Source organism: Cygnus atratus, chromosome 1 (genome assembly GCF_013377495.2).
Source record: "Cygnus atratus isolate AKBS03 ecotype Queensland, Australia chromosome 1, CAtr_DNAZoo_HiC_assembly, whole genome shotgun sequence".
Lineage (NCBI taxonomy): Eukaryota > Metazoa > Chordata > Aves > Anseriformes > Anatidae > Cygnus > Cygnus atratus.
In genome coordinates, this window is record NC_066362.1 from 51,794,220 (window position 1) to 51,812,009 (window position 17,790).

General features: G+C 36.5%; 1 protein-coding gene across 1 annotated transcript in view; it reads left to right on the plus strand.

Moving 5' to 3' along the window:
• The first annotated feature begins 297 nt into the window (after positions 1 to 297).
• SLC6A15 (solute carrier family 6 member 15) overlaps positions 298 to 17,790 on the plus strand; it is a 38,289-nt gene continuing 20,796 nt past the window's right edge. Inside the window, exons 1-2 of the mRNA XM_035551667.1 lie at positions 298 to 413; positions 9,777 to 10,249. Coding sequence (XP_035407560.1) covers positions 9,961 to 10,249 — 289 coding nt within the window. The 5' untranslated portion in view covers positions 298 to 413; positions 9,777 to 9,960. The remainder of the gene's footprint in view (positions 414 to 9,776; positions 10,250 to 17,790) is intronic.

The following is a 17,790-nucleotide window of genomic DNA, read 5'->3' on the forward strand; positions in this document are numbered from 1 at the left end:
CAGTGTGTGTGTGTGTGGGGGGGCGCGCTCCTCCCTGCGTCAGGAGGTGCGGCTCCCCCGGCCCGCCGCTGCCCTCCCCCTTCCTCTCCCCCCGCCGCTTTTATGTCTGTCTTTAAACGCCGCCGCAGCCGGGGCTGGCCACATGTGCCTGCCGTCGCCGCCCGCCTGCCGCTGAGCCCCGCGCCCGCGCAGTCCCGCTCGCCGCCCCGCGCCCGCGGGGGCACCCGGCCCCTTCCCGCTGCCGGCGCCCGGCGAGCCCCGCGGGCGGAGGAGGTAAGGCGGAGGCGGAGGCGCAGGCGGCAGCGGCCGGTCGGGTCCCTCGCGTGTGCGCTGGGTACAGCGCGGTATCCCCGTCGGAGGACAGCAGCGAGAGACCGCCCGCTGGAAGCCGCCCATGCGGTTTTAACGCAGCGGTGGGTTAAGTTATAAGGGAGCGCGGTGCTAGCTATTTATTTATTTATTTATTTATTTCTCTCATTACTATGGCGAGGGATTTGCATCCTTTGCCTACCACGAGTGACAGCAACCGCATTCATCTCCCTCGCGTGGCGCACGTAGTGACCGTGCAGTTTGCCTATCGGGGAAGGACGGGGCGAGGGCCGGCAGGCGCGGAGAGGGGGTGCTGCCAGTCCCGCCGGCAGCGGCCGCCTGCATCCTTGTTCCGCTCCCTTCCTCCTCCCGCAGCCGCGGAGGCAGCGCCCGCAGGCTGGGCGGAGGCCGGCGCAGAGCCCGGCGCTGCAGGGGCGGAGGCGGCGCCCGGAGGGGAGAGGCCGGGAGCCTTCCTCCGCCGCCGCCGCCCCCCGCCCGCATCCCTCATCCCTGGAGGGGCCGGCGGGCTCGGGGCTGGTACGCCACGGTGTCAGCCATGTTTGGGTGGGTATTGTAATGAGGACCTTTTCCCAACCTCGGGGCGTCTGGGGCTTGTTTTCCGTTCAGGATGCGAATGGCTGCAGCCCACTGCAACATCCGCACGGCGACGGGTCCATGGTTTTCTTACCGTGATTATTTTTTTTCCCTACTCTATTTTCTTATTATTCCTTTTAGTTTCCCATTCCCGCATTTGGTGGTTTTGTTCCGATTTCGCTTGTGTTAGAGTGAACTGGGATTTCTTTGAGGTGCTTTGCTTTTCCTGTGGAAGTAAATGAGATGACTGAAATATGCCCTCACTGTCACAGTCTTGCCAAGGAGAGGTTGTAATAGGATTTATTCCATTTCAGCAAATTGCACTATGTTTTGTTTGTAAAAGATGTAGTCACGACCTCACCCTTATCAGCCATTTTATTTTGTCTGTGTGATATTGCTAACATATCAAGCTCACTGCCGTAGTATTGATTTCTAAGAGAAGCCTAATTATTTTCAAATAGTAAGTCACTGTGAATATGCTATTGTCACATACTGTAGGATTGGGATCCAAATCTCTGCTCCGCCCTCCAAAGAAAAGTATAAATAAAGAAAATAAAAATTTAATTATCTGATGTAATGTACATATGCACTGGATGTATTATCAATTCTGCTTTCTCCAACTGATAAAAAGTTACTTCAATATATCTTTTTTTTTTTTTTTCTGTTTAGCAGTGTGGTTTCTAGATACTCATTATCAAGATCTTATTAAAAAGGAAACTTTACAAAATAAATAGATAAAGAGAGCTTAATTTTGTCTTGGCTAATATACAAGATTTTGGTTTACACATAGAACATGTTAAGATAATATTAGAATTACAATGTGATTCTACATTTGATGCATATCAACAATTCCCTTGGGATTCAGTTTTGCACTTCAGATTCAAGAACAGGAAATCCCATTGGTTTTGATTTGTGGATGAAAAATGAAGCCATTTAATTGCTGTTCAGGTCTGCCACTGACAGTGAAATTGAAGAAGTCAAACTGCTGAGACACCTCAAAACTACTTTTGTGGGATGAGCTGATTCATGTTGACCTCTAGTGTGTTGTCATTTTTACAGTTTTCTTTTTTCTTACAGGCAAGCAAAAGAAAAAGTAGTAGTGCAGATTAGGACCATATAGTTTGAACAACTCTGTCAACTCTTTTTTCTCTTCTGTATATTGCAAAAGCCTGTATGCACAACACTTTTAAAATGTTGAATTTATCGAAAAAGAAAAAATAATCACAGGTTATTAAGAAAAATGTTTGGGAGATAGCAACAAGAAACACACAATCTACTAATTATAGGTAATTCTTTTGGTATGAATTGCATTGTTATGTTTTATTGGAATAGTTGCTGTGTGAGTGGTATAGAATTAAATTGCTTGAGAAGTATTTGCAGCAGGAATCTTTTTGGGAAGATAGTTTTTCTTCTGAAAATCTCTAGTGCACAGCCAAGAGTGTCCACAATTTTAAGTGCATGTGCACCTACATCCCCAGATGATCCATCGCACCAACTTTTTCACTCATATAAAGGTATAATGTTCTTGCTTGAAAAGACAATATCTATTGGTTTTTGGAAGAACAGTTTTGGGTCCTTTGCTCATAAATTTTATATATCAGCATGCCAATAGATTGTAATAAATAAATAAATAAATAAATGATCAGTAGCAGCTTTTCAGTGTGACTAAAGATCTCTTATTCTCAATTGGTTGCAGAAGAACTTTGACATATCAGCGGGTAACATCTCAAAACTTAAGCAACTCCATTCTTCCTTGAAATTTAATTCAAAGTAGCCTTGCTGTTACTCGGGAAACGTTCTAGGAAAAAATACAATGACAAATGTTAGCTGAATGTTATTCTTCTAAGGAGCTGAGTGCACAAAATGTGGGAAGCGCATACTAAGTAGCATGAAATAACATTGGTAACTGTTAGAAGAGTTTTAAGGGAGTGGTAATAACTGATCCGAGCTACCCAGAAGCCTGCAATGTAACATAATTCTTCTTCACTCTGAGACTTGTGCTTCCATATTTGCTATACGGAAGAAAGAAAAGAATAAGGTTGTGTAATGCTATGTACAGCAAAGCCCTGAATCTAGTTCATGGTGGCAGTAGTCTATCTTCCACTTTGGGAAAATAGACTTCTGCTGTTGGCAAATGCTATTATTTTTGTATTTCAAGTGCCAGAAATTCATACTGCAGTGCTAATGATTCAGCATGCTCTTCTTATGCTAAAATGGAGAAGTGATGGGAAATGGGAATAGGGAGTTTCCAGTATAGGATTTTCTATAAAGGAATTTGGATTAATCACTTTCTTTTTAAATTCAGGGATTTACTCTAATTTAAACTGAGAGCATGATTTATGTCATGAAATTAAACAATCAGATCTGAGGAGAACCAAGATTTGTGATAACCTGTCTGTGAACAATTCATCTTTTTTGCTTATGTGTAGAAAACAAACAGAGAAGAAATCATATATATATACATAAATATACATATATTTTTTTCCCCAAGGACAACCTGATTTACTTATTGATCCATTCAGATGCGCAGAGGGGAGAAAATTAAGGTCTTAGGGCAACTATATATCTGATAATGTCTAGTTTTCAATACTACATTTTGAAACTTAATAACTTCAGTGTTTAAATGAATTCTTTAATATATTTTCATATTCTCTCCCATCTCAAAAGCATGATAAGATTTTACAGTAAAATCATGGTCATGGTATAGCTTATATGGTTAATATAGAAAATAGAGGTTTTATTTCATGTTGCCAACAGTTACGACTTTTTTACTTCACCAGTGAAAAGTGAAGTATCTTCAGAATTGCTAGCATTACTTCACACAACGTCAGCTGGAAGAGCAGGATCTACTAAATTTGAGTTTCCTCCATCTGAGTGGGAAATTACAGACAGCACACCCCGCAAGTCTGTGAAGTATTTCAGTGAAGTTGACTGTGAGAAGAAAATGCTGAGAAATCTATGAAAGCTGGTGAGAAACTACTGTAAGATGAATAAAGTTCAAAGATTACATGCAATGAAAAGAAAAAAAAAAGGCCATTCAGGAGCTCTAAGTTGTTACATTCTCTCTCAGATATTTGTGTTCAGACACTGATGTTGAAGAAATTGAACATTTCTGGGAAGAAAATCTTACTCTTGTTATCAAACCATTGTGTTTTTCTTAAAACTGTAGAGAGTGTTCTCCAGTAACTAGACTTCAGGGAGACTAGTCTGAGGTAAAAATTTTCATCAGGTTCTTGATGCATGACTGGAAGAATATTTTATTGGAACTGAGAACAAATTTCCCGGTAATATTAAGCAGACCCAGTGTCACTGAAGTTTGTATAACTACCCATATTTACAGCAAGACTGAATTTAATCTTGTGTCTTTAAATATAGTTGATTGCAAGAAGAAAATGCTGAGAAATCTATGAAAGCTGGTGAGAAACTACTGTAAGACCAATAAATTTCAAAGGTTACACGCAATGAAAAGAACAAAAAATAATATTTGCTATAGTCTAAATGATTTAACTTTATAGAGATACCAGAATCAAAAATATTATTTTTGTTGTTGTTTTCAAGTTTCCCATACCCCCCAGGTTTTTGTTTATTTATTTTTTTAAAACACTGTAATGTAGTGTCTGTGGTGTGCGTTAGAATGTCTCAGATACATTTATCTACACTCTTCAGTGATGCTAAGTTTCATTGCTCAAAATATAATTATCTTTCATTATGCTCAAGTTAGGTACCTCTTGAATCTATATCTGTTACTAACAGGCTGCATTAAATGGACGAGGGCAAAGTCCTATATCATGCAGTTTGATATACTGAAGAGCAGTATAATGGCTGCTTGAGTACGTAGGTAAAATGGACTTGACTAGGCAAAAAGAGTATGGTCCATATTCTTGCTTTCGCCAAAAGACATAATGCTGCATTGCAGCACTAATTCAGTCTGTTAAGTGCGTACTGTAACACAATATAACTCTTGCTGAAATAATTATCTATCTGTACACAGATTCCCCCAGCAACAGCCATTCTTCACAGTTCAGTAATCCCACAAAACCAGGTTTGCAGTTTTCTTTCTCTCGTAGTCAGACATGACCATTAGCTGCACCAATTGTCTGATTCCTTTTTGCCAACTCACAACAGTCTTTTTCTGCTAAAATTTAGTCCTCCCATTTTCTGTATTGGTTGTTTCAATACACTGCCTAGCTTTTATAGGTTTCCTTTAAGGTGCAAAAGCTCCTCTTCACTTTGGCATGTAATTCTCAACAAGTAATTTCATTGACTGAAACCTTTGACATGAATGTCAGTCAAGATATTTTCTGAATGTCTGCCATGGTGAGCGTTTTGACTTTTAGTTCTGTGTCCTCTACTGAATCACCTGTTTCTTCACTTGGAGTCAAGGTGGAGCTTTTGTCAATAGGAATATATAAGCTTGTGGTAATGCTTGTGCACTGTGCTGCAACAGTCTACCCTCAAATCTGAGAGATATATTGCTTTTTGGTATCCCTCCAGCAGCATGGTCGTATGTTGACTGCTTCATCTGAGAAGATCAATGAGCTCCAAAGAAAATAACTTTTTTTTTTCCTTTAATGTCAAACATTGAATTTAAAAAGGTATCCATTCTTTCCTTTTTCCTATTTTTTATGATGGTACCGTAGCATATTAAGACTTCTAGAACATTATTTTTTTCTGAGCTTGTTTGATATCCCTTTATGAAGTACAGACACATTATTTCTTTTCCTTTTTTTCTTCCAATTTAGATGAAAATTGAAACCATTTTTGATCAAAGATTTGAGGATTATGTCATTTGTTAAAATCTGAATGTAAATAATTCTACTGAGATGCTTTGATTAGATGTAAAAACATGATAACAGAAATAAATTACACTGTTAGAAGAGAATGGAGGGTTTATTGGACATTGCTTTTCAGAGAAGAATGCATTCCTTTTAAAAATGTAAAAATAGTCATGTTTTAATTTGTCAGAAAAGCATCTCTAGAAGTTCCTTAATATCAGTTATATTAGTTGTTATTATGGCATTGTGGGATGTTTACACAAAATTGCTTTGAAAATGGCTTTTTATAGTGGCTTGTTTTGTAATTGCAAGAACATGGGGCAGTTGTACTTATTCTACTTGCAAATTTGCCAGCAAGTGAGATTTTTTTTTTTTGTACCTGTTTTTCTGTACAGGTTTGAAAATCTCCAGCATCATAACTTAATTGTTTATTGGTACTACGCAATTGAGAGAACTGAAAGTACTGTGTTGGTCTACTAAGTGTCTATATATTGGCATGCAGATCTGACAGTGTCTAATGAAGATGTGTCAGAAAGGAATCCCTCACTATAACCAGTGTAAAGGTGAACAGGAACAGGCAGGGTTGAACAGAACTATTACAAATCCCTTACAAGAAAATACATATAAGAAAAATTAGGAGAAAAGGGTGTGCAACAAAATGTTTCTGAATGTGTCTTCCACTGTTTTGGCTCACAGAATTCCTTTGAGTACTGCTGCAAATGCCTGCAGATTGGTCAGCAGAGGCTTTGCAGGCCTTATCTCCCTATGCTAGTATTTCAGAATTTGTTCCTGAACCTGAAGTAAAAAGCTGTATAGCAAGCTAAGCTCCAGATCTCCTAAGGAGCTAATTTAGGTCTGAATTCCATATAGTAAGGGATTATTATTGCTTAATCTGCTAATAATGTGGCAGTCTAATCAGGTTACTTTCCTTCTGCACGCTGATCCATAAAAGCTTGATTCTTCTCCCACAGAAGAAAATAACAGAATTCCCACTGTCTTCTGAGAAGGAAAGTTTCTTGATGTGTCAGAAAAGACTCATTGTTTTATCTTTCACTACCAGAAAGAAATAGGAATATTAACATATCAAGAACAATACTAGTAAGACATCCTAAAAATCCAGCTAATTTGATTTAGCAACTTCTTTCCCAAAAGTTTGCTCATGCTAACTCAGATTTTGATTACTGTTAATTCAATGAGAAATTTTTTTTTTTAATTTCTCTTAACTGAATTGTGATACTGTTCAGCAATTTCTGATCTTTTAAATTCCCTCAAACAATAAAGACAGTTGTCAGGTCAATTTAAGATTAATTTTGGATTAGAAGGATTTTACATAAGAAAAGGGATAGCATCTTTCTTTTCTGCTTTGAGTTGAGGAAAAGTCCAGAGAAAAAAATATATTCTCCAGTATATGTGATAATAAAAATTTCCCTTCAATGTTTTCGTCTGACACATGACATAAGTTGAATTATGAAAAGGGTGAGTGAAACTGCCTGGAAACCAGAATTAAATCAGTGCACCTAATCCCATGACGCAGATCTAATATAGAAAAAGAAAACAAACAAAACAAAACACAGCAACAACAACAACAACAACCAGCAGCTTTAATAAGGCTAAGTTACATTTTAGGCATTTTACTTCTAATCCAAAATGCTGGTAGTCAATAGTATCGTGTAGTAATATTTTACCGTATGTGGCAAGATTTAGGAGTTGGAGCTTAAAATGATGACAGTAATGGCTGAGTCTATGCTACCAAATTCTGTAACTTGTTGGTAAATGTGGTGGTTTGTTATGTACATTTATTAATGAGATCATCAGGGAGAACCAGTCCAATCACATAATGCTGTATTACTGCAGAAGTCTCTGTAGAAGGTAGCTAGAATTGGAACTGAATGAACAATTTAACAGAATTTGGCATGATATTTCCTAATTATTACTTGATGCTAATGAAGAACTTCAGTTCTGTATTTGACTAGAGCCAAAGTATGTGGGAAGCTAAAATAGTACTTTATAGGTAGAAGTGCTAATGTTCAATAGTATGTTACAAAATAAAGCTTGTTCACTGATTCCTGGTTAGCCAGTTCTGCTAGTGAATAACTTAACTAGATATCTCGTTATTGAGCCTTTACTCGAGGGCATTCATATCCAGACACAAGTTGAGTGTTTTCTTGTTTGCCTTCTGTATGGGTTGATCAAAGAAACAGGCTTCTGTACAAGCCTCCTGGGGTGTGTGTTAGAAGTTCCTAACATAGAGTCCTTGCACAAACCAAGTGGGACTGCGTTTTGAAAAAGTACACCTGATGGTACTGTCTGCTGAGGTAGGACTTCGCATCTGGTTTAGCACAGACTCAACTAGTACAGAAAACAGATTGTGAAGTCTGACAGTCAGAGACTACTTGTGAATTTGTGATGTATCCTGAAAGACTTTAGCAGTGTAATCTTTGATGCAGTCTGGACAATGAAACACACTGAATTAGAAAACCAATACAGTTAAAAAACTTGCATTGTCCCACTAGTCTGCTGAGCATGCCTCTGGCATTTTCTCAAATATTGCAGTCTATACTGTGATATTGCTATTGACAACAACCTGCTTAATGGAAAGTTAATGAAAGGAAAATTAATATGATATTGTGCTAGGGCTTGATATTTTTTATTTCAGTTTATTGTGAAGTGTAGCAATGCAGTGACTCATCTGTGAGAGCAGCAGATAAATAATATTGCTGCCCTGCAAGTCACTATATCTAAAACATTTATAGAGATATGACCTTTTAAAGTATTTTAATAAATTCTGATAAATAGCTGGTCTTTCAGACTGTAAATACCGTTTCTTACAGTTAGAAAAGGATTTCAGACATACAGACAAATACTGATGTAGGTTCACCAATGCAACTTTTGTATTAAATACTTGTTTCATTTTCACTTGCAATCCCAGAGTTTATTACTAATTACTGCAACTGAGAAGCTGCAGTAATTTACACTGGTGGATCAAAAGGAAAGGAAAAGTTTGGAATGTGACTAGAAGTAGTAGTTGAAGTACAAGAGTCCCAAAGCTCCATTAGGATTGTTTAAATGCTTCAACTTAATGCGTTATTAGTGTTTGCATCCTGGTTCTACTTAAATATTTCAGTCACAACTACTGAACAGCGACTAGAACCAGGATGTAAAGTGGTGTGCCAGAGGTGGAGTTGGTGAGAGGAGGCAGTAAAGGGAAGTAGAGGAAAAGTGACAAGGCAGTGAATACAAGTCTAGGGAATAAATGGGAGGAGGTTAGAATGGAGTGCAGTATGCAACTGGAGTGAAGTTTAGTTTCAAAATCCTAGGAAATTATTGGAAAGGTAATTGTGCTGTCAGCCATGAGGCTGGTGATAATACTTTTGCTGACAAAGGGTTTAGTTCTGCTTTTCTGAAGTATCTTCTGGATAAGGTGTGGGCTGCATTCCAGTGGCTTAACTTCTTTCTGTGTGATCTGTCACTGGACTCTCAAGCAGCCTTGAGGTGCTTGATCTCATGAGATATTGATCAATTATGATAATCAATTATTGTGCTATCAGTCCAGTAACATATACAGTTCTCAGCTATCTATGAGAAAAAGAATATGGGAGAAAAAGCCTCCCTTGGTTTTGAAGTACTGGGTTCGTATGATACATGAACATCTTAATTCAAGTATGATTTTCAGAAATGGCTCCCAAAATTTAATCTACTTTGTTTAAAATATATTTTTAATAAACTTAACAGCTAAAGTAGAGATATTAAGTCAGGAAAGAATGGAACTGGAATCCTAAATTGTATATAAGGTGCATGCCCCATTGTACCTACTAAGAAGAATCTGGTTATGCTGCCAGGTTGAAATATGAAAAATTAGTCTATCAGTCTAAACAAAGCCCTCAGCAAGTGAATGAAATGAATTTTATACAAATATTTAAGACCAATAAGTGAACTTAAGTCTTACAATTTTAAAGTAGTTTAATATTCCTTTCTTCTCTTTTTGTCCTCAAATCAGAGATAAGCAGAAATAGGTAAAACAGAGCATATGATTTCTTAATTTTCTTCTGCATGGTGTAATAATATTCTTTTATTGTTATTATTATTATTTTTCCACAGATACTTTCAGTAGGACAACAATCAGGAACAGAAGTGCTTATTCTGATTTCCTACTATCAAGGACTCAGTTTACATCATAAATCTATTTCTTCAAGATTTTTGTCCAAGCAGAGGGAGAGCTTTCTTCAGTGCTTCTCCACCTATCTCAATTGAACTTGACTTCTGTATTTTTCTTAGAGTACAAATGCCTAAGAACAGCAAGGTAGTGAAAAGAGAACTAGATGATGAGGTCATTGAGTCGGTTAAGGACCTTCTCTCTAATGAAGACTCTTCAGATGATGCCTTTAAGAAGAGTGAACTTATGGTTGATGATCAGGAAGAAAAAGATGTAGATGTTGAAGAAGGCTCAGATGTGGAAGATGAAAGACCTGCTTGGAACAGCAAACTCCAATATATTCTGGCACAAGTTGGATTTTCTGTGGGACTTGGGAATGTGTGGCGATTCCCATATCTGTGTCAGAAAAATGGTGGAGGTAAGTCTTGTGACAGCAGTAGCTAAGTGATGAAGCTAACTTTTAAGATTTCAAGGTTAGCACAGATAATCACAGTAGAACCTGCTACGGCTTGTCAGATTTTTCTTTTAATTTATGCCAGAGCCTACAAGGAATAAAGCATATTCTTTTTATTTAGAGAGACATATTGGCTAAAGTAAGTAGCAGATTCTTCTTAGATTTCAGGGCAGAAAGTTTCTTACAGTTCTTGATATGAACTTAACCAGGGGTTAAGCAAAACCATTCTAGGTCTTTCTGGAAGGGTTGCATTATTTAGGACCTGGTTATTGTTGTGCTAAAGTGTTCTGTATCGTATTTGCACAATAAATCCAGTCATTAAATATGCATCCACTTTAAAGAGCAAAGCAGTATTCAGTCTTTAGTATTTAGCAGTACTAAGCTTCACAGTTTTGCTTTTTAATTGCCTTTAGCTCCTAGGCCATTAGTTCATGCTTTACTTCATGGAAGAACAAAATACTGTAGGAGTAAAAAGGATTTTTTACTGATAATTAGTTATTTAGATAATAAAATTTACATTAAGGAAATATATCTGTTTGTGCTGTTACATAGTCCTATTTTCCTAAATAAGTTATCTTTCACTTAAAATAATAAAATCAAGCATTTTATTTATTAGCTCTATGGTCTTGAATGTAGAATGAAGTAGTTGGCTGGAGGCTTTCCTCCAGGTTTAGTGTTTTATCCTATGCTGTACTGTACCCTACTATACTACATTAATGTTCATCCTATTCTAGAGAATTACTTAGCTGAATTTGAAACAAAACTGTTGCTTTTCGTTATACAAAAACTGAATCTGTGTTACAGAACAGAAAATAAAGAATAACATTTTATTCATGCTGGATTTCAGAGGTTGAATGGCAAAACCGATGTAACTGAGAAATATAGAAATGAGCCTAGAGTATAATAAGAGTATAATTCTCTATATGTTCTCTCATTCAATTTAAACAGTAGAAATTGAGGTTTTACTTTCACATCTTCCATCTCCAGGATAAAATCTAATTTCTTTTATAGTTGTTGTAAGATTTTTTCACTCTCGTTTAACTTCCTTTTTGTTTCTCCTTTATTCTGGAGAGAACGTCATTAAATAGTTGATTTAATGGTTTGTGTGGAAGCTATTTTTTTTTCCATCTGTAACAGTGATGTTAGCTGAGAAAACAGAAGTTGAATGTAGTTTCTCAAAAAACGTATTTTCAATGAATGACAACCTCCTCTAGTCTACTAGACACTATAGACTTGACCATGAATCACTACTACTCAAAAAAAAAAATGTTCCGTTTATTAAATTGTTTTAAAACAAACTAATTCTAGTTACAGTTGTAGCTATTAAAATACTTATATTCTAGATCCTTTCATTCTAAGTGTGGCGTAAGGATGTAGCTCAAGACTAATCCATTACATTGGTTTGTTTTGAATATTTGTGTTCTTTCTGAAAGTCTGCGTTTAATGTAGTTAGTTACTAATTTTGCAAGTGCCTTGGATTCTGCTTCAAACCAACAGGAAAAGATCTGTTGGTAAGTTCCTTAGACTATTGGATTCATATTATCAGGAGCTTTTAAAGCTACTCTGACAGTGAGTGCAAATTTAATTTAGGTCAAATATAAATGTATTAAAAGTAATTATATTTTTTCATTTTAAAAACAACAGCAACAAAAACCCTTAAGGGAGTCAGGTATTTCATTAATCAAACTTGAAAAAATAAATATGCAATCATTTTACGTGTACAGTGATTTCAGGAACTTTCTTGTGTAGAATAGTTTGTGGAGATGCAATGTTTTCTGCATATGGCCAGGGTAAGGAGGTATTTTGCTTTTAACAGTAGTTTTGCATCATTTTAGCAATTTACAAGCTTCAGTGGAAAGCAAGTGATCATTTGAGTGAAAACTTTCTTGGCTTTCAAGTTAACTATAATGCAGGATAGAAAAGGTGATGCAAAACAGTGAAGCATATACACTGGGGCATGTAGATGGACAGATAATTCCCACAGATGTGTAAATGAATAAGGGAAGAGGGGGAAGGAAGGAGGGAGAAGTTCAAACACATGGTAAAAAAACTACACACATTTACTTGAGGTTCCAGTGTTCTGCTAAATAAATGTTATTATATACGTTTCATTCTAGGTAAAATTAGTGTTTTTATACAACCCATTCAAAATATCAGTATCAGAACTGTTTTGTAGTCTTTTGCTGAGACAGCTTTACTGTAAATTACTGTTGAAGCCTCTAAGGATAATGTAAACTTAATGGGGATTTTTATTACAACTGCTTCAGTGGAGTATATGGTAATGTCTCCACTTTTAATCATGTTCAAACATTTTTCATTTTCTTCCCTGTCTTTAAACAACTTCTATTTGGCAAATACCATCAGGCAAGATGAGTCTAATAAATAGTGGTAAACCAATAAATACACTCCAAGCTTAAAACAAAAAGAAGGAGAAAAAAACATAGTTACTCATTAAAGAATTTCCTTCACAAATTTCTTCTAACAGTGAGTATTCCAAAGCCAGTAAAAGAAGGTAAACTTAACCATGTAGTAATCTTATTTTTTTTTCCTTTTTTTCAAACTACTGAAACATAAACAACAAAATAAACATAGAACAGACACAGAAAAATAAGCCTGAATAGATGTATACTATTAGGGGATTTTGTGGAGAGAATATTTGGTGTCTACCACCCTGCTTACTGGAGAGATTTGGCTTATTTGTGGCTATGGTCTGTGTTGTGCCAACACTATTGACTTCAGAGCTATATTCTGTTTCAGTGAAGTATCTGTGTTTGGTTTGAATGTAACTTCTTTATTGGTATACTGCTACACTATTTGAACATCTATAGATATTTTTCCAATCTCTATTTTTAGTTCTGGTCTGTAGCATGAAAACAAATTTCCTCCACTTTCTTTTTGGAGATGTGCTGGTGAAAACGAGCAGTTTCAGTGAATTCAGAGAACACACCATGCTTTAAATCATCTGGAGCTGAAGCCAGTGTGAATAGAAGGGCAATAATTAACACAGTATGATAACAACTCATTGTTTCTTAGACACTAATACAAGTCTTTGTCTTACAATATTTAATTACAGAGTCAGAGAGAAGTTATATGAGATAGGAGAACAGATATAACAGCTGTTAGCACCACACAGGACAGTTCTTCCTCATACACTCCGCCCAGTTTGCTCATGCACTCAGTCCTGTTGCCTCCTTTCATTGGTTTTGGTGCTTGTCAGAGTCTTTGGATTCAGTGGAACCTGAAGTGGTTCAATCCACATTTCATCTTCACAAATATGTCCTAATCACATTTGGGCTGTTCTGGATGAGGGAGGAATTACTGAAGTTCAGGATGTCGACAGAAGAGCAAGACATTGAGGATAAACTGGAAGAGGGGAGCAGAAAGACCTTTTCCTACTGATTAACACACTCACTTGTTTTTTGATCCCTATTCTGTTCTCTGCTAGTGTACTTTATTTGTTATTTGATGACTTTCTAATACATCGACTGACCTCAAAACCGGGATGACTCCTCCCTTCCTAACTGTCTATTAAGCTGTGATATCTCTTGTGCCTTCATGTGGACAAGTGACCCTGGCCTTCAGCAATATTAACATGCTGTAGATTCAAAGCTGCCTCAGTTTCCTGTGATTGATAGTGAGCCTTAAAAATAAACATCATATCTACTCAGTCATGCAATGAGGTTAACAAATAGTGACAAAGTAGACCTATATTTTCGTGCTGTTCATTGCAATCATCTTGTGAGTAGCTTGCACACCTTTCACCTTCTTCAAGCAAAGGAAATATTTATTCTGTTTGGTTAAAGTAAAAAGTTGAACTCAAATGTTACATTCACGTATTAGAAATAAACGAAGTATATTTTGTTTTGTAATTTCATGGGCATTAACTTAATTGACTTATTTTTATTTTATTTTATTTTATTTTATTGTTTTTAAGATCGGTTATTTTAATATTCCTGTAATGATAGAAAACAAAAGAACTAGTAAATAATGATAAACAGATAAAGGTGTGAGTAGCATGAAGAAATCTATAGAGGATTACCTTGCTAATACATTTTGAAAAGATTGACACAGGTGGAATCATATTAGGATGTTTTATAGAGAAGTAGTCTGGATTTTACACTGAAATATCATCCGTCTGATCAGTTAAGTTCTGTGGGCTTATGAAAACCAAAGCAGCTATTCCTAAGAAATACTGAGGAAACAATATATAAATGCTTAAAGACTAAGTAGTGACTAGATGCTAGTCTCGTTGTCTAATTTTAGTGGAATGGGAGCAAAGCAAGTATACTCATGTCTTTACAACACTGATTATGGACTCCGTGACTTTGTTATTTAGCCGTTGATCAATAATTTATAATCAGTGGCTTGAATTCATTGAGATCTTCAATATTAGTTTCTGAATTCTCATTTACCCTATAGTGTCAGACTCATGAAATTCAATTGTACCTTATTCAGTACACTGAAGATGTCTGATTTTTATTTTGGAAGCCTAATTCTTCATTAAAGCTGATTGGAAAGAGGATTTTCATCCTTTAGGCACAGTTTTGTAAGTAGGCACACCTGAACATATTAAAACTGTGAAAGACTACTGACAGGAACTCCATCCTATCAGCTGGATAGACTATAAATATACTGATAAAACCTAAAACCTTTTATTAGAGTTTTCCTGATAAGAGCCATTAGTGTTTTGTAATTGTGAATAAATTCAGTGTAAACGTTTGGTATTTTGTTGAAACATCAAAAAAACAACAACAACAACAAAAAAGAAAACTGGCTGTGTTGTGCACAGTATTAACATTCACTATTTCCTGAAATCAAGAAATCATTTGTATTTTTGCCGTTAATTCTAGTGAAGTATGAGTTATATTTTTTATATATTTTATTTCTTACTGAGATGAAAATATATATTATATAATATATACATATGAAAGTCAATGTTTAAGGCCAAAATATGCCAAAAAAGTGACTTTACAGTAGAAGAATTTTTAAACTGTAGAAAGCAGATGTGGGGATATTGTACTACAGAATTGTAACCACAATAAATTGTTTATTTGGCAGATGTGGCAGACAATATGTATGTAACTAATTTTAGTATGCTGTTCAAGGCCAGCATGTATAATTTATTGTTCTAATTCAAATAAAAGTGATCCTTATTCAAGACTGCTACTCCAAGGACATGTTTTCATGGACTGGCAAATAAGAGACATGCTGCACTGTTTCCATAGTGATTCTGTTTTATCATGAAGTAAAGATATCTTACAGGTTATTGAAGTATGTCTTGCTTCCAGGGAAGGGTGAAACAAAATACTTGCTCAGAGATTCTGTGGTTTCACATGAATTATAGGTCACAGAAGCATTCTGAAGCTTTAATACACAGCTGTATATTCTAGCTGTGTCTAAACCACATTGTATTGAAAGCCAGATGTGCACCATTGTCCATTATGTCCTTCTTATGGGGAGGGACACAAGATCAGAAGGGAGCTCAGCAGGTTTGAGTGATCAGAGGGCCAGTGTTTCAGGTCCTCTGCACAAGCTCTGCAGTATAGGGATAATCTCTGCTGGCCATCCAGATTGAATTACAGGGTTGTGTAATGTATAATGTAATGTGGATATAACACCACATTTATTTAACTCATTTAGTTGAATCTAATTGATAAATCTTGCTACTTAAGTTGATACTGCACCATAAAGCACCCGCATCAGCCCAGTCTTTAAACATGTGCTTAACTTTGCAGCCTTGTGATTAAGGTTGTGGACTGGGACACTGAAGAGCTGGGTTCAGTTCCTGCTCTAGTGCAGTCATCCAGTGGGATACTGGGTAAGTCATTTAGGCCCCAATTTTTTTGAGATGTTTAGGCTTTTCTCTACCTAGCCATGAAACACCGATCTAATTAAGGCATCAGGTATCATTTACAGTAGTGTTACACTATTTAAAAAACTGTTGGTTTTCAGTGAATTATACAACCACATTTTGAAAGCTAGTGATGCCTAAGCTTCTGTATTTCATTTACAATGTGAATTAACAATACAGTTCTGTCTCACAGACATTTTTGGGGAACGATGGTGATAAATCAAGGGTACTTAATGGTATTATATGTCTTATATATTTTTAGACAGATAGTCATCCTCATTTTGGAATGTTGTTACTCTGTTTCTCAGTTTTCATCACATTTATATCTGTCTCGTCTCTTTTTGCACTGTTGAAAGGAAGTCCTTTGTGTTCATTCCATTATGTGCACATATGAGATGAACCAGAAGAGATGCCAGAGTACTGATTGAGAATGTAGCTGCTGTTGCAGGACAAATAATAATTATAAATGCATACTTAAGTAGACAGTATATACTGTACTGATATAGGTAGGTAGAACATGGAATTTGTCTCTGTGAGGTAGCATTGTATCCTCAAAATCAGTACTTTGTTCAGAACATAGTTTTTGAACAAATGCTGATCAAGCATTATCATTGCATTGTCATGCAAATAAAACTCAAGAAGCTACTTCATTGCTAACAATGGTGTATAGACTCTAGAGTAAACAAGATCAATAGGTTCTTTGTCTGGTCCACCAGTAGTTTTTCTCAGATTTTCTTCCTCTTCTCTTTTTCCTTATTTTTCTTAGTATCAAGACTTTAGTTACTCCATGCTTAGGATCTTTATAAAATCTTTATAAGCAAAACTGATGTCCAGTTCATAAATATTTCATGAAGAGCAAAATAGCAAATGGACCTAAATAGGAGCAGATGGCACCAGAAAATCTGAGGCCTCTGCACAGTTTACAAAATTTTAAATTTTCTTAAATAAAGCCTATTCCCTGAGAATAAGTCACCTACTAAGGACACGTAAATTTCAGTGTATTTTGATAGATTCATGAAAAAAACCAAACAAAAACTAGAAAGGTGGCACTGAGTAAAGGAACTTAAAGTAGGACTTAGCTGGAGGCGGATAAATCCCAAATTAGCTTCTGAACTGTGCTCAGCTTCTCTCTTGTCACAGAGTTGAATAGGCTGATTGGACAACTTCATAGCTGTGTCTCTGGGTTATCAATTTGTAGCCTTGCTTTGACATATTACAGTCTGCACCTCTTGTGCTTCTCTTTAGCCTTACAATGGTTGTGATCAACAGACTTAGGCCCTTTGAGCTGGGTGGACAGCACAGTACCCTCCCTATATTGCAGCACAATTGTCACATGTGAAAATTAGGTGCCATATTGCTAATTGCTCATGTCTAAATGTTGTGTTAGCTCTAGTCCTAAATACTCCTCATTAGAAAGGATCAAGTTTGGCTCTGAACTGCCAGTGTACTTAGCATATGGATATATTTTGCTTGAAAGTAGTTTTGCTGAAATAAATGGCAATTCATCCCCAAGTTAGAATTGTATATGACCACTTCCTGGGAATACAACATTGAAAAGAGGATTTGTTTCACTTATATATGTCTAAAGATGAAGTAAGAGTTGCGTTTTCAAATGTCTTTAAGAAGAGCTTGTGAGTACTGCAAAGGGGCTATC